Source organism: Bactrocera neohumeralis, chromosome 6 (assembly GCF_024586455.1).
Source record: "Bactrocera neohumeralis isolate Rockhampton chromosome 6, APGP_CSIRO_Bneo_wtdbg2-racon-allhic-juicebox.fasta_v2, whole genome shotgun sequence".
Classification (NCBI taxonomy): Eukaryota; Metazoa; Arthropoda; class Insecta; order Diptera; family Tephritidae; genus Bactrocera; species Bactrocera neohumeralis.
This window is the reverse complement of record NC_065923.1, coordinates 214,205-237,537: the sequence shown is the minus strand read 5'-3', so window position 1 is coordinate 237,537 and position 23,333 is coordinate 214,205. Positions and strand designations below refer to the sequence as shown.

The 23,333-nt window shown below is 35.0% G+C and overlaps 3 protein-coding genes across 3 annotated transcripts in view; 1 reads left to right on the top strand and 2 right to left on the bottom strand.

Annotated features, from left to right (window-relative positions):
* LOC126763369 (general odorant-binding protein 70) overlaps nt 1-23,333 on the top strand; it is a 63,227-nt gene that overhangs the window by 18,257 nt on the left and 21,637 nt on the right. The window lies entirely within an intron of this gene.
* LOC126763372 (uncharacterized) lies at nt 8,741-10,197 on the bottom strand. Its single transcript, XM_050480820.1, has 2 exons — nt 9,378-10,197; nt 8,741-8,892 (listed from the first exon to the last, which is right to left on the bottom strand). Exons 1-2 carry the CDS (start codon nt 10,195-10,197, stop codon nt 8,741-8,743), a joined length of 972 nt encoding a protein of 323 aa, XP_050336777.1.
* LOC126763374 (uncharacterized) lies at nt 12,342-13,507 on the bottom strand. The gene is made up of 2 exons (XM_050480822.1): nt 12,955-13,507; nt 12,342-12,873 (listed from the first exon to the last, which is right to left on the bottom strand). The coding sequence occupies exons 1-2, from the start codon at nt 13,505-13,507 to the stop codon at nt 12,362-12,364; spliced, it is 1,065 nt and encodes a 354-aa protein (XP_050336779.1). The 3' UTR covers nt 12,342-12,361.

Sequence of the window (23,333 nt, the reverse complement as noted above, 5' to 3'; positions counted from 1 at the left end):
ACTGGATATTTTGACTAGTAAGTGTTATATTTTAAGTGTGATAAGAATAAATTTACCACAATATGATTTTGCGTTACGAACGAAATCGGTAAAATGTAGAAATTAAGCTAAGTGCGTCTTCAGAAAGCATCGCGAATTTTGGATTTTCGCGGGTTACGTATATTCGAATTTCGAATTTTTTGTGGCGTTATGTTGGTACTCATGTCTTTCACTTATGCCGACAATCTCGGCCATTTTGAATGCAAGCTGCTTTGCTTGCATGTGTTTTGGATCGTCTTCGATTTTTACATATTCAAAAAAAGTGGATCAAAGAACCTGTTTCAAATTTTGTTGGAAAAACGAAATTAAGTGCGCGGATGCATTCCGAATGTTGACTGTGGCATACGGAGAAGCTACCTTGGACCGAAGCAACGTTTATCGGTGGTACAAAATGTTCTCAGAAGGCCGAGAAGATGTGAACGACGAAGAGCGTGCCGGACGCCCGAGCACTTCAACAACAGACGAAAAAATTAATGAAGTGGAGAAAATGGTATTGGCCAATCGTCGAATCACCGTTAGAGAAGTTGCTGAGGACCTAAACATATCGATTGGCTCATGCCATTCGATTTTTGTCAATGATTTGGGCATGAGACGGGTCGCCGCGAAATTCGATTTTGCACCACGATAACGCCCCTGCTCACACATCGTTGCTTGTGCGCGACTTTTTGGCCAAAAACAACACACTAATGCCGCAGCCACCGTATTCCCCAGATCTGGCCCCCTGTGACTTTTTCTTATTCCCTAAACTGAAGAGGCCCATGAAAGGACGACGTTACGCTTCTCTTGACGAGATAAAGACGGCATCGAAGGAGGAGCTGAAGAAGATAAAAAAAATGATTTTTTGAAGTGCTTCGAAGATTGGAAAAACCGTTGGCACAAGTGTATAATATCTCATGGGGATTACTTTGAAGGGGACAAAATAGATATTCATGAATGAATAAATAAATAATTTTTGAAAAAACACAAAATTCACGATACTTTTTGAACACACGTATGTATATCTGTTAATGTGGGAGTTAGTTTCTACATATAATTGCGTGAAAATAGTTGGTATGTTTTACATATGTACATAAATATCTCGGTTTTCGCGGTGTTCAAAACTTATCCATGTTTATATTCAGAACGTAAATGAAATATTATATTGGGTAGTCGAAAAACTCTTTTCGTATTTCTAATAAAATTTTAACTTATTTTTTTAGATTTATAATAATAAATAAATAAACAAATACGTACCATTTGGTGGACCACTTTCTACCATTTTTCCGCTAGAGACATTATTCCATCAGTGTAAAACTTTCATCAGTGTAAATCGAAATTTCGTAATTTCCAGAACGGAAGCGAGCGAACCATTGTTGAACTGATACAGCATCGTCTCCGTAAACTTCACATTGGTGGCTTACGTGGCATTCTTCCCTTTTTTATACAAAAATTTCAAAATATAGCGAATTTCTTCATTATTTTCACTCATTTTCATTCATTCAGCTGTAATTTTTTTTCAACTTCCCCGATTTTTTTTGGTTAAATGAAGCTTAAAATCTCATGATATACATATGCCTATTCACCTTTCCAACACTATATAGTATGACACAATGTGATTGGAGATATACGACTGCAACGACATCTATTAGCAAAATACGAAAAGATTTTTTCAACTACCAATAATATACTTATATGTGACCTGGTCTACGAAAAGGGGGCTTAGGTGTCAAAAAAAAAAGGAGAACAATTAATGAGATAACGAGGAACTGACTATTATTTTTAACAGCTTTTCCCAGAAAACTAGTTTTCGCACGTTAGCCCCCTTTTCGTAGACCAGGTCACATATACTTACTTACTTACATACGAAAAGACTTTTTCACTTACCAATAATATACATACTTATATACTTACTTACATTTGTATGGCTTATTTAACATAGAGAATTTACAAATCAATAGAAGGTGGAAAAATTAATGAAATATTTATGGAATATTAGAACTTTTATGGAGTAATGGAATAAGTGAACAACCCTGTTATCAATTTAAAGTCAAGCATATGACTCGACATTTGTTGCATTCTATCGAATAAATAAGTCTAAATATTAGAATTTATATGGGTCACATATTAGCCTTAAATGAACTCAGCAACCATACTTTAAATTGTTGCACATAACATGGAAGTTTATATTGTTTTAAAAAAGTATTACATATTTTTATCACAACTCCGTTTATACTCATCGGTTAAACCTTTTACACTAAAATTTAAAATACTGTAGAGGAACAATAGAGTGAAATAGGGAAATATTGTTTTTATTAGTTTTCATTTTTTACAATACAGGTGCAGCAATTGCCTATAATTTCTTATATGGAAAATCGATGTAGTAGACTACTTTTAAGATATACACAAGGCATCAAATGAGTATAAATTTCATAGACGTTATTTCAATGCAGATTTATTAAAATAAATAAATAGTAATTTAGGGAGGCTGGAGTCATGTGTAGAAGTTCACGCAAGTGAGGAAAGTTCTCTGATCACCATTCACTTGGGAGTGCCCAGAAGCGATTCTTTTACACATGGCTCAAGCAGCTCACTACTTCCGGTCTTTGACCAAGTATCCTCTGGGTAGCCTAAGAACATCCGTTCGAAGGCGAGCTAAAGTGAGAAGGCGAAACATCCCCTACATAGGGTTGTGCGCTGGGTTTGGGACCCGCCACGTAAAAATCTCACCCCAATGAAAAACCAACAGCAGGCTCGGATGAGAGACCCCCCTTTTGATGACGACCATGGCAAACGAAATAAGGACTACGAATTAAGGGCATGCACCTGGAATGTCCGGTCCCTTAATTGGAAAGGTGCCGCTGCCCAGCTGGTTGATGTCCTCGTAAAAACAAAGGCTGACATCACCGCCGTCCAAGAAATGCGATGGACGGGACAAGGACAGAGACGAGTAGGTCCTTGTGACATTTACTACAGTGGCCATATAAAGGAGCGCAAGTTTGGTGTTGGATTCGTGGTAGGAGAGAGGCTCCGTCGCTGAGTACTATCATTCACTGCGGTGAATGAACGTCTAGCCACAATCCGCATCAAAGCGAGGTTCTTCAACATATCGCTGATCTGCGCCCACGCCCCGACGGAAGAGAAGGACGATGTGACCAAAGATGCCTTCTATGAGTGCTTGGAGCGCGCTTATGAAGGCTGCCCCCGCCACGATGTCAAAATCGTGCTTGGCGACTTTAACGCCAGGGTGGGCAAAGAAGGTATCTTTGGCACTACGGTCGGTAAATTCAGCCTCCACGACGAAACATCCCCAAATGGGTTGAGGCTGATTGACTTCGCCGGGGGCCCGAAATATGGTTATCTGTAGTACTAGATTCCAGCATAAGAAGATTCATCAAGCTACCTGGCAAGGAAGGTTCGACGTCGAGAAGCTGCAATCACAACAGACAGCCGAACGTTTTTCTACTCGGCTTGCACTCCTGCTCTCTGAGAGCACTCGTCAACAACTCGGTATAAGGGAACTGTGGGACGGATTTCAAACTCCTTACGTACAGCTGCAACCGAAACCATTGGTTTTCGAAAAGTGCAAAAGAACAGCTGGTACGACGAGGAGTGCCGTGTCGCAGCGGAGAGAAAATAGGCTGCCTACCTCGCAACGTTAGGATCGACCACTACACGTGCGGGATGGGATAGATACCGAGAGTTGAAGAGGGAAGCGAGACGCATTTGTAGACAGAAGAAGAAAGAGGCCGAAATGCGTGAGTACGAAGAGCTTGATAAGCTGCCCGTTAGGGGTAATGCTCGAAAATTCTACGAAAAAATGCGGCGGCTTACAGAAGGTTTCAAGACCGGAGCATACTCTTGTAGAACCCCCAAAGGTGATCTAGTCACTGATGCCCAGAGCATACTTAAATTATGGAGGGAACACTTCTCCAGCCTGCTGAATGGCAGTGAACGCACAACACCAGGAGAAGGAGAACCCGATTCCCCAATCGATGACGATGGAGCAGACGTTCCATTACCCGACCATGAAGAAGTTCGAATAGCAATTGCCCGCCTGAAGAACAACAAAGCGGCAGGGGCCGACGGATTGCCGGCCGAGCTATTCAAACACGGCGGCGAAGAACTGATAAGGAGCATGCATCAGCTTCTTTGTAAAATATGGTCGGACGAAAGCATGCCCAACGATTGGAATTTAAGTGTGCTATGCCCAATCCATAAGAAAGGCCACCAAAAGCTCCGTCAGATCGGGAAGGACCTCTCCGAGCCGTTCGATACCAAACGAGGTTTCAGACAAGGCGATTCCCTATCGTGTGACTTTTTCAACCTGCTTCTGGAGAAAATAGTTCGAGCTGCAGAACTTAATAGAGAAGGTACCATCTTTTATAAGAGTGTACAGCTGCTGGCGTATGCCGATGATATTGATATCATCGGTCTTAACACCCGCGCCGTTAGTTCTGCTTTCTCCAGACTGGACAAGGAAGCAAAACAAATGGGTCTGGCAGTGAACGAGGGCAAAACGAAATATCTCCTGTCATCAAAAAAACAGTCGTCGCACTCGCGACTTGGAACTCATGTCACTGTTGACAGTCATAACTTTGAAGTCGTAGATAATTTCGTCTATCTTGGAACCAGCGTAAACACCACCAACAACGTCAGCCTAGAAATTCAACGCAGGATAACTCTTGCCAACAGGTGCTACTTCGGACTGAGTAGACAATTGAGAAGCAAAGTCCTCTCTCGACAAACAAAAACCAAGCTCTATAAGTCACTCATAATTCCCGTCCTGCTATATGGTGCAGAGGCTTGGACGATGTCAACAACTGATGAGTCGACGTTGCGAGTTTTTGAGAGAAAAGTTCTGCGAAAGATTTATGGTCCTTTGCGCGTTGACCACGGCGAATATCGCATTCGATGGAACGATGAGCTGTACGAGATATATGACGACATTGACATAGTTCAGCGAATTAAAAGACAGCGCCTACGCTGGCTAGGTCATGTTGTCCGAATGGATGGAAACACTCCAGCTCTGAAAGTATTCGACGCTGTACCCGCCGGGGGAAGCAGAGGAAGAGGAAGACCTCCACTCCGTTGGAAGGACCAGGTGGAGAAGGACCTGGCTACGCTTGGAATATCCAATTGGCGCCACGTAGCGAAAAGAAGAAACGACTGGCGCGCTGTTGTTAACTCGGCTATAATCGCGTAAGCGGTGTCTACGCCAATTAAGAAGAAGAAGAATTTATACAATAATATAATATTTGCATAGGCATTTAAGTAACACATTATAAATTAATATATCTTTACCCAGAAACAGAAAGAACAAATTTTGTTTAACTTTAATGTAAGGATTCTTAAATAAAGGTGTTCAAATGAAAGTATAAACTTAGTAAAATACAAAACGTTTGACTTAGAAGTAAGTTTATTAATTAATATAGACACCTTTGTTCTGAATTACCGCACGAAGACGTTTGGCATGCCTCGAACCAAATTTTCATCCCTTTATCTCTAAAAAAATTATTTCAAGTTTGTACTGCTGCTTTTTGATATTGTGGAATCAAAAATTAACCACAAATGCTCAATTGGATTTAAGTCCGGTGACTGAGCTGGCCAGTTTTTCAGTTTTTCGATTAAGCTTTATTCAAAAAAGGGAGTAGCCAGGCGAGATCTGTGCGAAATGTTCCATAAAGATAACGACCCCAAATTAATTTTTTTCCACACTTATTGTTAAATTTTCGCTAAGAATGTTAACATATGAAGCACCCATCATTCGTACGTCGTTTTTAACTAAACTACTTACACTAAATTTTGAGAAACAGTCCCATACCATGAGAGAACCTCCTCCATACTTCAATTGATGTATGCATGTATGTATGCACTGTGGTTTTAAGCGATCAGAAGATTTACACCACGCTTGTTTACTTGTATTAATTAGTATTTTTTCCTGTTCGCAATGGAAATCATGGGCCGTTATATTCGCGACATAGTTTTTAAACCAAAAATTCGTAGTTTCCTATTGAAATTTTCGGCTTTGGACCTCCACCGTATTGCGTATTGCATGTCTTCCTTTTCTTGAAGCTTTCAAAAATCTTTATTGCCTCTCCGATCGAAATGGAATATTTTTCAGATAATTTTTGACACGTTTCACCCCTCTTGAGTTCCGAATTTCTTTAGTTTCCCGCATTTTTCACTAAGAACAGAACAAACAAATATTCACCTTAACAGAAATTCACTTAATAAATGAAAATGTTTTACCTTGAAAGCAATGAACCAAAACTAAAATTGTACTTTCATTTAACGCGCACTCATAGGCTCATCAGCGAAGACGAATCACTCTCGATCAAGTAAATATTTTTTGCGTATAAATAATAAGTGCAAATATTGATCCAACTGTTTATTTACATAATGGTGCATCTTCATGATATGCTTTATGAATTTATTGTAAAGCGAAAATGTAGGAAGTAAATGAATGCTCTGAGATTGTCAGTATGTACATATGTATTTATACTTTCATGTGATGCCTAGTGAAAATGGTTTATACATATGTTTGTATGTAGGTACATATGCGCATATGTATACATATGTACATATATATTCAAAAAACTTAAAACATGTTACTATATACATACATACATACATACAAGCTTTCTTTAAGCATCGTCACTTTAGAAATAATTTAATTTTTATTTTAGTAAGATTTATATAGTATGAGATTTTTTCGATAAAATTTCCGATTTTTAACCACTTTTACATACTGATGTATTTACATACATACATACATACGTACTTATGTACATATTTATTTAATTTTTTCACTTTCACCACCACCTTCTACTGTGTCCAGCTGAGTCGAGTACACCAAAAGTGAGATGTATTTGCTTATACATTATATCACCTGAGTACACTATCAAAAACCTTACAAGTGATAATATATGTATGTAATCTGTCATATGTATGTATGCATTCAAACCATGTTTGTAGAGTACCGACAAATATTGCAGTTAATGGTTTTAAAGATTCAAATAAACTGTACAGACTTGAAGGCCGAATTGCAGACGATACCAATTACAAATGCTGGTCGCGTGCATTTTGTTGGTTACTCAAAGCGACATCATGCGATTTATGCGAAAGACTAGTCCGCAAGCCGATAAACTAACAGTTAGTTTATTGAAGCAAACGAGGACGGTACAAATTAGACAATTGCTTTAGTGTAAAGTAGCAATTCAAATACCTCTTTTAATATGATCATATTTCATGGTAGTACCAAAACACTTTCGAGCTTTTTGTTTTCGAGTTTTATTTGTTGTGTTATTATATTTGGTAAGACTACACTGGCGCGGATACTACCTTTGTTATGGAGTGCATCATATAAATCAGAGAAAGCGGATGCTTTTGATCTTGGAACTGGGAGCATCGGGAGTGGAAAACAGTTTGACTACGTACAATCTGTACCTAATGTAACTTTGATCCTGCCAAGTAGATTACAGAATAGTACTAATCCGCAACATCTCTTACTGCATAAGTCTGTTTTTGATACCGTAAGACTAAATCTACAATCAGCTACCAGTAATAATAAATGGATCATCAAAATATATGGTGAAGGCACCGAACATAAATTTCCGCCATTTCTGGAGCGCATCATTCAACGTATCCAAACATATTTTTCAGTTTATAAGTATACTGACACTAGTGAAGTAGAAAGTTCCACAATTTCTCTAGACAGCATAGCTGCAAACGATGTGATAACAAAAGAAAACCTTTCCTCTTTGGATACTACATCGGTAAAAGAAGGAATTAGCAATTCGACACAACCTCTAAATAGCTTAAAGGATGAATCGACTGTACAAGAAAATAATGCTGACTTGATAGAGTTTATCGCAATAGGCGAATATGATGACGATTACAAAGTTATTTCCGAAGACTGAATATTAGTGATATAAGTATGTATATAACATCATAATTTAGACTTATAATACAAAAATAAAAAATCAATTAGGAGGAAAATATTGATTTAATTAGTAGTGCCTTGTCGCTTTATATTGTGTAATAGATTACTATTTGCTCAAAGAGGCGTCTGTACTTTCGTAAATAATGTCAACAAATGTTGTTTAGTACGCTATACATACATACATATGTACTTATATCCAGGGGTTGTGTGGCTCATTTGTATCTCTAGAGAACTTGTATATGGTTATACAAATAAATAAATAGATATTTTAATATGTATATACTTACCACGATTCAATGAAGACTGTAGCATGAAAGATCGTGACTGAGACCTACAATTTTAATTACTTAAAATTGCGCAATAACATACTATACATACATACATACTATGTATATGTTTGTACATTAAAAAAAATACATACATATGTATATGTATGTATGTGTATATGTATGATAAATATTGCATACCGTTATCTATAAAAAATAATTAAAAAAAAAATCGTTTTATATGTATGTATGTGTTTTCAAAGATGTATCGATTGTTATTTTTATTTTTTTGATGATAAAAGTACAGATGATTTCGTTGATAGTAATATATGTATATGTATGAATGTATACGTTTTCATTATTAAAATATTTAGTTACTTAAATTTTTCATAATCAAGTGTATTTTTGGGTGTTAGTAAGGTAAATTATAAAATTCATTGTGTTAATAATAATTTCTTAGCTCTATACCCTTTAATGTATATTTATGTACGTATGTCATACCAGTCATTTTATTTTAAGCTACCTTAGAGTTCAATGATTTAGAAACTTTTTCACGAATTCCTTCATTACCACCAATAAAACCTGAATTTTTAAGTTGCGTAGATTGATGTTGATTAACTTCCTCCTTTAATGGCTGTGGTAATATATTACCAAAACGTTGTTCCTCTGAAAAATTTACAAAACAAAGGAGCTTATTTAGCTTCTTAAGGATCACCTTTTTATTTGTTAATGATATATAACCAAGAAATTAAAAACATAATGCAATCGCCTTTAATAAAACTCAATAGTTAGTTATCCTTTAAAAATTTGTTTGATTCGTTTCTATATTGATTCCGATAATTTTCACAACTAATATACATACATATGTACATATATGTATGTATGTATATAATTATGTTGTATTATGGAAATCCGACTAAAGGTCATTAAAATGTGATCAAAATTATTCAAATTGTTTTTGATTAATTTTGTTTATTCTAAATAGTCACAAATTTTCTTTTTCCTACACTTTCAATTTCTTGGATATGGAAAGGAACTGAATTAAACGTTATGTTAATCGAATATATAAAATATAATAATCGTAATATAAATTTAATAGCTCGGTTATAAACACGTAGAGGAACAGAATAAAGTTGTTCATATACACTTACTTTGTTCATTATTATAATTTTCATCGAATTTGCTCTTTTCTAAATTGCCTTTAAGTTCTTGTTGTGGCTGTATTTTTTTAATGTCACCAGAAGTCTTTATATTGGCATTGAAGGGTATTTCATTTAGAGCTTTAGTCTCAAGCACTGATGCTTCGGGTGATTGAGTCCGGGTTTCACTTTCTTGTATACTGCGTGTTCGTATAGCTGAAATTGGTCCGATGAATAAGGGTGAGTGAATAAAATCGACAACATGGGACACAGCCGGAGTGAGTGCATAGACACGAGCATTGCTGGTTAATAAAGATTCGATTGTGGGCTTATCATTCTTATTTGCAATGTTGGATGATGAACTACCGCCTGGCGGAAATAAGGCGGGAAATAGACCTTGGCCGGCAGCTGCGGCAGCGCTGGAGGCTGCACTTGCTGCTTCACTTAACTGCGGTCCTAACTGAGATGAACCAGTTTGCACAGCTTGTTGAATTTGCTGTGAAATCTGATCCCATTGTTTTGTTTCTAGTTTCTGTGGTTGTTCTTTGATATTTGCACGTCCTACGCTTATGTTTTCAACGGGAATAATTGGAGCAGCAGTATTAGCTGGAACGTAGAAAATAGTCTCATCATTTGGAGATGAGATGCGAGCTAATGGGGAGAGATGATGAATAAATGCAGCAGTATCGTACTTAATTGCCGGTTCTAGATGAACTTGAGCTTGCGGTGTAACAATAACAATATGGGAAGCAATATCGTTTTGCCCTATCGGAATCGGTGCACCTAACAAAGCAGGAACAATACAAGAGCACAGCAGAAAGTAATTCAGCATCTGAAAGGAAACATTTGTCAATAATACACATTGTATCTATGCACATTTGTTAATATACATATGTATGTATATGGCAATGTAAGGACTATTAGCTATTAAAATAATTACTGCACACATATATATGTATACATTTTATATTAATTTATTTATACATATGTGTTATGTAGTGACTTTGTTATATACACACTATGTGCTACTCAAGTATGCAGAATTAATTTTCTAGTTTTGAAATCGAAGCTACAAGTTCTGGTCAAGGCAGTTCTACTGGTCAATCCGGAATTTATTTTTAGACGTAGTTCAATGCATAGTCAAAGAGTGCCTTAGGTAAGCTGTGGCAGGATCAATTTTTAAATACGTATGTACAGTGCAAGTTGTTGACCGGTTATTGTAAATAAGTACATTGAGCTAACTATATTTTTCATTTAAAAGGCCAAAATCCCAGCAATATGTGTGAATATCATTTCTTTAGAGATAGCATTATAAACTTTTATTTATGATTATATTCGAAGTACGGTTTTTCCCTATCAGCCGAATCTGTTTGTACCTAATGTACCTTCTATTTATTTTGTCGAATTTTGTTCTCAGGTTTACTTTATTCTTGCTTTTAATATATGAATTACATGTTAATCAATTAGTGTACTCTGGAAGATTGGTATTGCCAAGACACGAATGAAAAAGTAAAATGGTATCTATATACGGAATAGTGATTTCATTTTTCGGTCTTAAGTTTTTTTGGAATTTAGTTTCAGTATTTAAATGGTTTACATATAAAAATCATAAAACTTTACAATGAAACAAACTTATACATTATGTTATGAGAGAATAGATTACGATCGTACTAAATAAACGAAAAGAAAATAATAAATTGTGAACTTATAATTTAGTTGAACAACTTTTTCTTTTGCTTAATTGTTAATATGAGAAAATATTATTAAAAAACACATACTTTTTATTTTATTTATTTAATTTCAAAATGGAATTGATAAAATTTAATACAACAACAGGACAATATTTCCATTAACACATCACGGTTGCTATATTTATGTCAAGATGAAATTATCTGTAAAATATTAAATTTGGTAACTTACTTTTGTTTTTGTTCTTTGTGCTGGATGTTGTTTTTTATATTTTACACTGTATTTATTGCAAGTTCTTGATTAAATAAAAGCAAAAAATTGTTTTCCTGTACAATTTTAAATTGTTACCTTAAGCAGTCAATGTGAAACTGATGACCACTGCAGATGCGGAGGATCTTTTATAACGTTTCCTTGATGCATAGATGTATCTACCCATAGGAATGTATTGGTACACATACGCACTCGAATAGCATACATGCATTTTATTTAGAGCCTAATAGTAGCATAGCTTTAACCCTTCCTTAAAACATCAGAACCACAAAGGAATACACATTAAAACAACACTTCTTCATTTCGTAAGGCAGATATTGGTAACGACGGAAGATTTGTGTTAAGCCTGCTCTATTTTCAGCTTTATGAAGTTTTCTTTTGCATGTACTATGTAAATTCAATAACCGGTTAATCGAAGAACATTGAATATACATAAGTATGTGGCATCCTTAATATAATAGTAGCACAAGGTTTGGTTTACTATTGAGGTAGGGCGGAAATATGGATGGTAGATCGCACATACGATTACATTGTATAAATATTGGTTATATTTAAATAAACAACTTAAGAGATTATTTAGTTTATTATTAATAATTTATCTTTTTAAGGTTTAATGAATACCGAAAAAGCTATCTTTACGCAATTTGTTTCAAATTAACGGGTTGAGTTTTTAAATGCAAGCTTTCAAGTGAAACTTGTATCAAAGCTTATTGAATGGGTGTGGTGAATTTTTATTTAGTAAGTAGTGTTGCCAGAATTTGCAATCCTGTTGACAATTATACCTACGTAAACATTTTGTACTTTGTTTAATAGTGATACGTTTTTCCTTAAAGACGACTAAACAATATATTAAAGGCTAAAGCCATTATACTGAGTTTCAAGTCTTTAGACAATAGATATTGTGAGTGTACCTTCAACACATTGGACAATAAGCCTGAAAAATCGTTGTTGCGCTGTCAACTGAAGGAAAGCTGAAGCAATTTTTTATGATTCACTTTTATTCTTAATAGGCGAAAATATATGTGGATATATAACTATTAATAGTAAGCCTTTTTATCAATTGATCTTTGTGGAAATTTGCTCGCTTCCTTAATATATCTTGTTGGTGTTAGTTTGGGAGCACTTCGTGCTGATGCGGAATAATCCTCGGCTATTATAGTCTTCCATTGTTTAACTAAAGAATCAGCGAATGCAGCATCGCTGCCAGTTTCTATTACACTCGCCAGCTTTGTTTTTTTACTCATAACAGGAATAGGTGAACCATGTGAAACCGTTGTATCACGAGTAAATGTCGAACGTGCTGGTAAAACGTCACTGTAGTCTTCGATGTAGTCATCATAAACAGGTCGTTGTGGTGTGTGATTAACGTTTTTTATGACCAGATTATTTCTGTTGGGTATTGCTACGCTAAAGGCAGCTGCCTCTTCTGCTGATACACCTGCAATAGCAGTCGCCTTAGGCGCGGAAACTGCTAGGCCATTGCGCCCAGAAAGCGCTATTGCATTGGGTTTAGATGAAGCAACACCACCTTCGCCGGCAATAGATAGTCCTACATTATAATGAAATATATTAGAGTATTCACTAAGCTGGTACAACACTTGGGCTGATCATTGTACAATACTAAACTTACCTATTGGTTTAGCTTCAGCAACAGAAGCGTCTTTTTTCGGTGCAGTCACTGCTACTGTATCACTGACGTCTTCATAAGGATCCTCTGTATTTGGAGGCAGAAGATCTTCTTCGTTGAACAGTTGCTCTGTAACTTCGTCAACTTTTTGTTCCCCACCGGAAGTTTCAATTTCAGCTATTGATTCCGGTGGTACTAATGGTTTCTTATCCGCTAACTGAAAATCGGGTTGCAGGAGTAGACTAAAATCTTTAATTTGGCCCGTTTCATGCAAATTTGCTAAGTTCTGTGCGGCATGCCCCAATTCCAGTAAACTCTCTGCATAAATACGATTGTCTTCCGCACTAAATAAACCCTTACGCTTTGCAACTTCTTGAATGGCGACTAGACGAGCCGCTGCTATCTGTATTCGGTTAAAATCTTGCTCAAATGGAATCGACGTTGGCGGTTTGTTGTTAAGTTGACCATCGTCTTCTGATGTTGAAACACTACCTTTCTTGCTGATAATAGATTTGACGCTGGCAGTGGGGATAGATGTAGGGCTTATTATAAACATATTGTGCTCTCCATCTTTTGTTTTAACCACTTGCAAGATTTGACCACGCAGGCCGCCATAGTAAGGGTATGAGTATTCTTTGGGATTTATTGAAGGATTGTGATTTTGGGCGTGCTGGCTATTTTCGTTTAAGGAATTATAAAGTTATCATTATACACCACGAAGTAATATTTTAAACTACAAAGCCACAAGCGTAAAAGCGTTCTAGAGGAAAGTTCTGAGGGCTTAAAATGAAATTCGGGTGTAAAAGTTTACTAATCAATTCATTAATATATACTATTTTAATATGATTATATGTACATGGTTGCGATAAATTTTGTACATAAATTTTATATACAATTATTTACATTAAAATAAAACTTCATTTCTGATAAAATAAAAATATATTACATTCCAGAAATATAAATGGTTAATCCACTAAATCAAGTTCTAAATCGGCTTGAGCATGTGCTTTGCCACCTACTCCAGCTATTGCTACGGATTCTGGATTGAAATAGATGTTGGTGGGTGTTCCACGTTTTAAAAAAGCCTTCGAAATGGGTGCAGATACAGCTGTGCCACCATTGCCCACTACGGCTTTTGCATGAGGTTCCAATATTAATGCAGCCGTTTTGCTGACACCCCGTTCATCGTTTGCTAAGTATGGAAGAAAGTAGCTACCGAATGGTATTTGTGGTATGATTCCTGAAGAAGCAGTTTGACCTGTTGCTTCCACTTTCACTATGCTATCGTTGGTGTTTAGTTCAGTGGATTCACTTGTTTGCTTGCTCAACTTTTGTCTATATTTTTGTTCTGAATTAGAAACACCTGAATTGGCTAAAGTTGCTTTGGATGGGAAATTTAAGCTTTTTGATACTAATTGTGGAGACGTCGTAGAAGATAGAGACAAGTTGACTGGTTTTGATTTTTTTTCTAACTTTACCGCAGTATGTGTATGTCGGCCAGGTACCGATACTATTTCCTCAATCATAAATTCCGGATTTATTTGGTTAACTGCTTCTAAAAGACGTGCATCACTTTTAAAATCCTTTGTGTTAACGATAGTATGATGAGCTTCATCTATCAATTTAAGATCTGTAATATCAATAGGCTTCAATTGTTGTGGTTGTGATTTGAATTTGGGTATATCCTTCGGTTCAACGATCTTATTTGTGTTTGAGGGTAACGTGTCAATAACCGGAGGTTGTGCAAATAAATTGCTTACAAAAAATGCAGAATACTGTGTGTTCCATGGCCACATTTTTGTATTAAATATTTTCCAAACATCGCTGTAGCTTTAAGTTAATTGGTAGAAATTCCACAACAAAAGGTAGATAAACATTTAATGCAGTTGAAGAATATGAGACGGGAGAAAAGTACAAATAAAATAAAATGTGAATATGTGAAAATTTTATACAATCAAATTATGAACTAATTTAATCACTACGGTTGGCATGCTATACTTAATAATTTGGCTTCGACACCCAATAATTATGAAGGATTGAATTTGAATTAAGATGAAATTGTAGAGACATGACTATATTATTTATTTATGTATTAAGTATATAATATTTAGATTCATTGATATTTAGTCTAATATAATACGAATTATGAATATTAAGATGAATAATATTAAATAATATAAAATTCATTTAACCATATTGTCTAAAATTATTGCTATAGTTATATTTAATCTTTAGTTTTGTAAGATTTTAGTTTGTAATCATTCTCATATCTTTTGTGAATTTATGTTGGTGGAGAATAATACACAGTTGGACCAGTAGCAACAACTTTGCCCTCACGAGGAATAATTTGATCGAACAGATTAGTTCTTTGCAAAGCTTCTTTTAGGTCAACGCTGGAAGGTATGGCAATCACCTTGGCACCTGGCCCAGCAATGGTTAAACTACGGGGATGTGTAAGAGCATAGCCTCCGGGACCAACAATAGCTGTGCCGCCGCTCCCTGCAGTCGCGACACCGCCAGGGCCTGCAATAGCAATACCACCTTTTCGTACCTTGAGGCGTTGAATTATAATACCACCATGTTTAACGGCCTCCATTTGAGCTTTTAGCTCCCCATTCTGCTGATTACCGAATATGTGCTTCTGCTCGTGTTCAGTGGAATTAATTTCTTCATCTTCTGACGCGCTACTCGCTTCATCCTCCCATTGATAATCACTTCCTTTCTGGGGTTGTTTTGAACCATCAAAATCGTAAAATATTTGTGTATGCTGATTGGCTTGTGTTGTAAAAAATGGTTTTGTGGTCATTTGTAGAGTTTGCCCTAACTCGCCCATCGTCATATTGGGTTTGTTATCCTGAAGAAATGGCAATTTAAAAATATTTTGAAAAGCGTTTTTAATAGTATTTCCAGGAGTAGAGTTTTTTTGATCACTTGGCCGTGCAATGTTTGCAATGTTGGGGAATTTCAGAATACCAGGCCTTGCATTGAATAAATTCGTGTTTTGACTGGGGTTGTTATACATTGTTGGATTATTATTAGGATTCATATTATTATTCGTATTTGCATTGTTATTATTACTGAATGAGTTAGTATCTTCTGCCTGAGTTAGTTCTGCCGTTTCAATAATAATGGAATCTTTTTCCCTTAATGGTTTTGGTATAACCCGTTTTCGAATAATTTGTGTTGTAACATTTGCATTAGAGCTAATATCGCTGCTACTACTTGTTGCTGTTGTTTGTATTCTATAGGGCCTTTGAATACCGACTCCTTTCTCTTCTCTAGAGTTAATATCTTGTGAATTTTGTCTCTCTTCCAATCTCATGCGAGAGAGTTCCTTTAGAGAATCTAACTCACGTGGAAAGAAAAATAGATGATATTTTGTTGATAATTCAGCCTTTGCTTCATTTGCTTTTATAACTTTTCGCTTTGCCTTGCCATAAAAATTGTCGACGTCACCAACTATTTTATATCCTTTGACACGGAATTGCTGTGGTGCATTTTTATTAATATATTCCTCCTTATTTAGTCGATAGAGACGCACTGGTATTGCAAAATGTGTAGGCAGTTGCCGGTGCTCGTCCGCAGTGTGAGGGGCAGGTAATACTACTTCATTTGGTTGAAAAACATATTTATACGTATTATTTTTTGTTGAACTGTCGTTAGCGGTTTGAAATTGATGTAAAGGTTCAATATTCTTCATGTCTTTGGAGATTGAGTAAGTTGTTATATATTGACGCGGAAGGTCTACTGACCTAATAGAAGGAATTAAAATGGTACCTCCATTCATACCAGAAGTTTGATGGTTTTGCTGATGAAAAGGTTGCGAAGCTGGTTTTGGGAATAAGTACTGACTCGAATCTAAAATAGGCGGAAGTCTAGATGGCTCTGATTGTTTGCGAATATATCCCAATGCATGATTAATTTTTTCAATTTCCTGTAGGATGCGCTGAGCTTCATCAATTTTTGAATCGGAACTGTTGGCTGTAGAATCTTGTCGAAGTTCAATTTCATCTGGAAATTTGACTAGCCTTTGTTTTTCGATTCTGCAAACGAGAATTTCAAGTAGTGCAGGGGTCACATGAATACTAAAGACCTGAGATGGATTCTAACTTTTTAGTTTAGTTTCATGACGGTATATAAATATTAATAATTTAAACAAAAGTGTGATGGATGGTAGAAGATTTGGTGTTATGATAAATGATTATTTCATCAAAGAGAATTTAAATGGTTTAGTCACTTAGGTGATTCAATGAAATTATTATAGTCATATTTTGAAAAATAAAATATTTTAAACTCTTAAACTTTAGACTTTAAAACCTCTAAAAAGTAATAAAACGCAAAGGCCTTTTAAGTTGGTGTTATTTTAAAAAACATAGGAGCAGGCTTCAAGCTAATTAGTAAGCTTTCAATGGTTAAATTATATAGTTCTACTTACTCGATAACCTCGTCACTGATTTGCACCGGATGAGGATGAGCGCAATCCAGTTTAACAATAAATATCGCTAAAAAAAACTAAAAAGAAAACATTTCAATACATACGCGTTTATAACAAAATTAGTTATGTAATACAATTAATTATTGTTAATAAATTTGATTAAAATATTAATTCGGATAAAATTTCGGATATTTTTTATGCAGTTTTACAGAAAGCATACATGAAATTTTGGATAGGGCTACCCACTTTGAATGACAACTAATTCAGGTATTTAAGCGGTGAATTCATAAAGAAATGTCATGAAATGAAAATGAAATTTGGGAGACATGTGGTATTTATGTGGTATAGATTGTCAAATGATGAAAGCTATGAGGAAAAAAGCACTCTTCCGTGCTATCATATGTACGGAAGAGTTCAGCTAATTTTATTAACTTGGCCTTAAGAAATTTATAGAAACTTTAGCAAGCACTGTCAGTGAAAGATTACAGCTTAGTCCTGTTTAAAGGTATTTTTTTCGAGTGTTGAATTTTTTAAAATTCATAATACAAAAATGTGTCATATTTTCTCCAAATATAAAATACGTGTAAAATATTGTTGGTATTACCAAATTTATAAAGTAAAAATCCCCAACCGGACAGCTCCCATAACTAAACAAATTTCATGAACACAACGTTTTCATTAATATTTTTATAAACAATTTCTATAACCGGACATGAGTACGTTCCAACGACCGAACGCGGGCACAATTTTGGTAACATTTTGTTCAAATTATCTGTGATAAATGGACAAAATTTTATAAAACGTATCAAAAAATTGTGTACAATTTATAGTTCTCGCTTTTTTAAATTATTATTCATTTGTGGTGCTTTGAGACAGTTTTTTAAGAAGAAAAACGCAATAAGGGCCAAAAATGTTTGTCCTGACATGTGAATGAAAATTTTTGTGGACTTCTTACAGTATTATTCGTAAAGAAATCTCATTTTGTACTCAAATTATAGCATACCGCCTGACAGAGACTCGCCCGGATTTCATCCTTATCATTTAAGAGTTTTAAAATACTTACTATACATATGTTAATGACAAGAAGGTGACCTCGGATCTACATCAGTAGAACGAAAATTATTCGTAATGTACTTAATAACAGTTATAATAAGACTGACTGACACTTCTATACAGCCCATGTAATATCTAAATGCAATTTTTACGTTAGTGATACCACTTTTCCTAATTTTTCCTTGACCGTTTCTTTTGTTTAATTAAATTCAAATATTATAATATTTGTTTACAATTTTTCTAAATCTAACAAGTAACGAAGGGCTAAGTTCGGGTGTCATCGAACATTTTATACTCTCGCATGATAAAGTGATAATCGAGATTTTATTATCCGTCATTTACATATTTTTCAAATACCGTATTTGTGTAAAGTTTTATTCCGCTATCATCATTGGTTCCTAATGTACATATACATATATTATACAGAGAAGGCATCAGATGGAATTCAAAATAGCGTTCTATTGGAAGAAGGCGTGGTTGTGAACCGATTTCACCCATATTTCGAACATGACATCAGAGTGCTAAGAAAATATTATATACCGAATTTCATTGAAATCGGTGGAGTAGTTCCTGAGATATGGTTTTTGGTCCATAAGTGGGCGACGCCACTCCCATTTTCAATTTTTAAAAAAAGCCTGGGTGCAGCTTCCTTCTGCCATTTCTTCCGTAAAATTTAGTGTTTCTGACGTTTTTTGTTAGTTGGTAAACGCACTTTTAGTGATTTTCAACATAACCTTTGTATGGGAGGTGGGCGTGGTTATTATCCGATTTCTTCCACTTTTGAACGGTATATGGAACTGCCTGAAGGAAACGACTCTGTAGAGTTTGGTTGACATAGCTATCTGAGATATGTACAAAAAACTTAGTAGGGGGCGGGGCCACACCCACTTTTCCAAAACAGTTACGTCCAAATATGCCCCTCCCCAATGCGATCCTTTGTGCCAAATTTGACTTTAATATCTTAATTTATGGCTTAGTTAAGACACTTTAAAGGTTTTCGGTTTTCGCCATTTTGTAGGCGTGGCAGTGGGCCGATTTTGCCCATCTTCGAACTTAACCTTCTTATGGAGCCAAGAAATACGTGTACCAAGTTTCATCGTGATATCTCAATTTTTACTCAAGTTACAGCTTGCACGGACGGACGGACAGACAGACAGCCATCCGGACTCTACTCGTCACCCTGATCACTTTGGTATATATAATCCTATATCTGACTCTTTTAGTTTTAGGACTTACAAACAACCGTGAAGAACAATGTGAACAAAACTATAATACTCTCCTTAGCAACTTTGTTGCGAGAGTATAAAAATATGCTGATAATGTATTTTTTCCAAAATTAAAGATAAGCAAGAAGGTCTTTCTGAAAGCGAGGCTTGTATCGATCACGTTGTGATAAATGAAAGAAAAAAGTCCCGTGTGGCACAATCCGAGGGCCTATAACTCCAATTATTATCTCGCTGCAGCTATGATACCCATGCGTTTTTGGGAAGTAAAAAGTGCAAGTTCAGCAAACACAGAAAAACTGCAGTCTCAACAGTCAGAGAACAGGTTCGCTACTTGCCTCCTACTACAATCTCTGAGAGCACTGTTCAGAAACTACATACATACTATGTATACACAAGCAGTATGATACGTTAGTAAGAGAAACCAAAATACGTGAGCGCTAATAATTTGAAATGTTAACCGTCTGAAATAATGTTCCGAAAGATTCACGATAAATACGGCTATTAGTGAATAAGTTATTTTATAGAACAGGCTACTATATATGAACGATTAAAGTACACCAACAACAACTGAGTGTCCTTCATCAGTGTAACTTTTAACCAAGGAAGTTTTCATTTAACTAGAGTGCACAAAGCAACCGGCTCAAAATAGGGTACGGATTTCTTCATGCCATCTCTTCAGTACTGTATTTTTAAGAGCTACAATATGTGTCGTAATCAGACTAAAGAAAGGACTTAAGTCATTCTTTAAAGAGGGCAAGAGTAAATTTTCGTCACATTTGTTTAAGTCTGCAAGGACATTCAAAATCCTAGAAGGAACATTCAGCATTAACTCTGTTTAGGAATATTTTGTTATCAAAATTTAGAAACTCGCACTGTGTGCTGATTAGTTATTCTACTTGAAATGCGGCCAATAACTGATGTCCCACTTGCCTTTCAATCTTTAGAAATTAGCATACAAATTTAAAATCCAATGAAAGTTGGCAAGATCCATTCATAGTGTAGTACTGACTGAATGTAATACCAAGTGTTCTCACTGACAATTTGGAAATAAAAAATTACTCATAAATAAGTGTTAAAAATTTTTTTTAATTTGAGTTGCAAAATACTAATGAACATTCATTTGCGAACGAGATTATTCAGCAAATTCTGTAAATAAATGGAATGAAATAAAATAAAAAACACTAAGAATATAAAGCGTAGCATAGATAAATATTTAAATGTTATGTTTCAGTGAATATTTTTTGTGGACAGCTTAGCGAAAGAGTAAGTAAGATGAAAGATATGTATGTGTAAGCCCAATGACTTTAAAAGATAACGCCTCTAGCTGCAAATTCAACTATTCATGTGTTGATTCTATATTATAGAAAGCTTGTTATAACCTTAGGAAATAAGTTGAGCCTGTCCCAATTACGAAGAAGTGAAATAAATTATTACGGTTATTTATTTGCGATTTCTCTTTAAATATTTTTTAGAAACGCCCAGAGGTACTTTTCAATTGGTCGCAATATAATCGATTTACACATTTTACTGCATTCACTTCTTTTTTGAGAGTGAATTTTGAATTTAATCAACATAAAAAAATGTACCAAGCAAATTATTACTTTAAAACATATGTTTTCTAATTAAATGGCCTCTTGGGGTAGTTTTTTGAGATATACATAAAGCTGTATTTCAGTATGTCGTAATGTTATTTTTAAATAAATAATAATAATATAATTGTACATAGTTATTATTTAGATTTTCATAAAGGCTGTTTATTTGAACAGCAAAGAACCCTTCCTATTTATACAAACCACGCGCCCATACATAAGACTATCAGATTAATGAATATTCAACTTGCACAATTTTGTCAACGTGAAGGCATACACTACGACTTCCCACATGAAAGAAGACATAAACATGGTTTTGGAATTATTAATGAGAAATGATGTATATGAATATATGTATATCCATTTATGATTAAGAATTTAATTCTTTATATTTTTTGTTATTAATGCAAACGTTGAAATACAATAATATTATTCAATAACCATTGTGAAATGAGCAAATTACTTGGTAAAATAATTTTCAGTTTCCATCTATTAGGCTCTTTTTTACGTTGATACGTTCTCGTTCAAGAATTTTATTGTCATCTTTAGACTTAAACCAGATATATTTCTTTATGTTTTTTTTCATCTTCATTGTTTTTTAGTTTCACATCACCATTCACGAAAATTTTTTCAAAAACTAGTGTTTCCAGATAAGTGAAAGTCAATTAGAATAACTTATTGTGACATACATACTATATTTTTTATTAAATAGGTCACATATGCTGAATCGCTGTCTTTTTTTATGATGAAGCATTAAAAGCAAACCTGTTAGGCACAAAATAGTTCTTTGCTCTTCAAAGCAAACGAAATTTAAACAGCTTAAAGCAAAAGCTAATGACCCCCAACGAAGATGCACTTCTCACATACAAGTCTTCTAGTGTATTAATATTTAAATACAACATCGATGACAATATATACTATACATGTATCCTGAAATATGAAAATGAGTTTGAATATTTATTATTACTTACAATCGGCAGAATCATGATGTACTGCAATCCCTTTTATTATTTCGTAGCGACAATAAATTGTCACAAGAATAATTCACGATTTAAATGTGCTGAAAGACTTGAATTGTTGAGCTGATGTTGAATGCCGCTACACAAAATCGCAGAAGTCGAAGGAAGTAAATAATAAAGCTGGTCACACTACCAAAGTCTAGACTACCATATAATACAACCAAATTCGATCGCCTCTCAACGCGAACTGCGCGTCTGCGCAACTACCAAAGCATGTTTATATCACTTTACTGCCTGATATTATTCCGATGTGTCCCGGAGCCATAGCAAAAGCTATCCACCTCTGAGTTCAACGAAACTGCTGCAGCTTTTACTTTACCAATTCTTTATTTTTCAACATTTCGTTCTGATAAATATTCTTCTATACACACATGTATACATATGAATAACCACGAACGGAAGAGTGTTGTTAATGAAGAGAAAAAGACAATTTAAGAGAAAGCTTGTTTGACCTACTGTTTTTGGTAATTTGCATGCCACAGCTGCATAGTAAAGTTTATTACATGTCTCATAATTATAAGAAATTGTATATAATGCTGTAAAAAAGTTTTAGAAGTAATAAAGTCAATTTAATATTTTAAATAAAAATAAATAGTATAAATGTAAAAATGCCAAAGTTGTCCTCATAGTAATAACAATTTACATGGCCTAATGCATCACTACCTCTGGCACTCCGCTCGAGTTGACACTTTTACTATGAGGATATAGAGACCTTGACATCTACATTGTTGCGTAAGTTCGCTTATAAATATATCGTTGCTGCAGTGCTATTTTTATTGAATGTGTATACCATATACAAGTACGCAATGTGTGTATAAAAACAAATCGGAGTGCTTCTCTGGACATGCCAAATGCTGTTAATACAAAACACACACGTACTAGCGTACACGTAAAGGTGCAAAGGCAGTTGTTTTCGTTTTACTTTGTATCCGTTGTTGCCTATTATTAAATGTGACCTTCATGCGCAAATTTAGTAGTGGAGTTGGTTTTAACACAAGTTATTTGCTCGGAATTTGTGCATTTTCCCTAGAGTATCGCTCAAGCTTATAACAAATTTGTA

Excerpts from the sequence above, each read along its gene's own strand:
- LOC126763372 (XM_050480820.1), bottom strand. The coding sequence starts at position 10,197 with ATGCTGAATTACTTTCTGCTGTGCTCTTGTATTGTTCCTGCTTTGTTA. Across the intron at positions 8,893-9,377 it reads AAATTATAATAATGAACAAA|AGGAACAACGTTTTGGTAAT; the intron begins GTAAGTGTATAT and ends TAAATTTTTCAG.
- LOC126763374 (XM_050480822.1), bottom strand. The coding sequence starts at position 13,507 with ATGTTTATAATAAGCCCTACATCTATCCCCACTGCCAGCGTCAAATCT. Across the intron at positions 12,874-12,954 it reads TGCTGAAGCTAAACCAATAG|GACTATCTATTGCCGGCGAA; the intron begins GTAAGTTTAGTA and ends ATTATAATGTAG.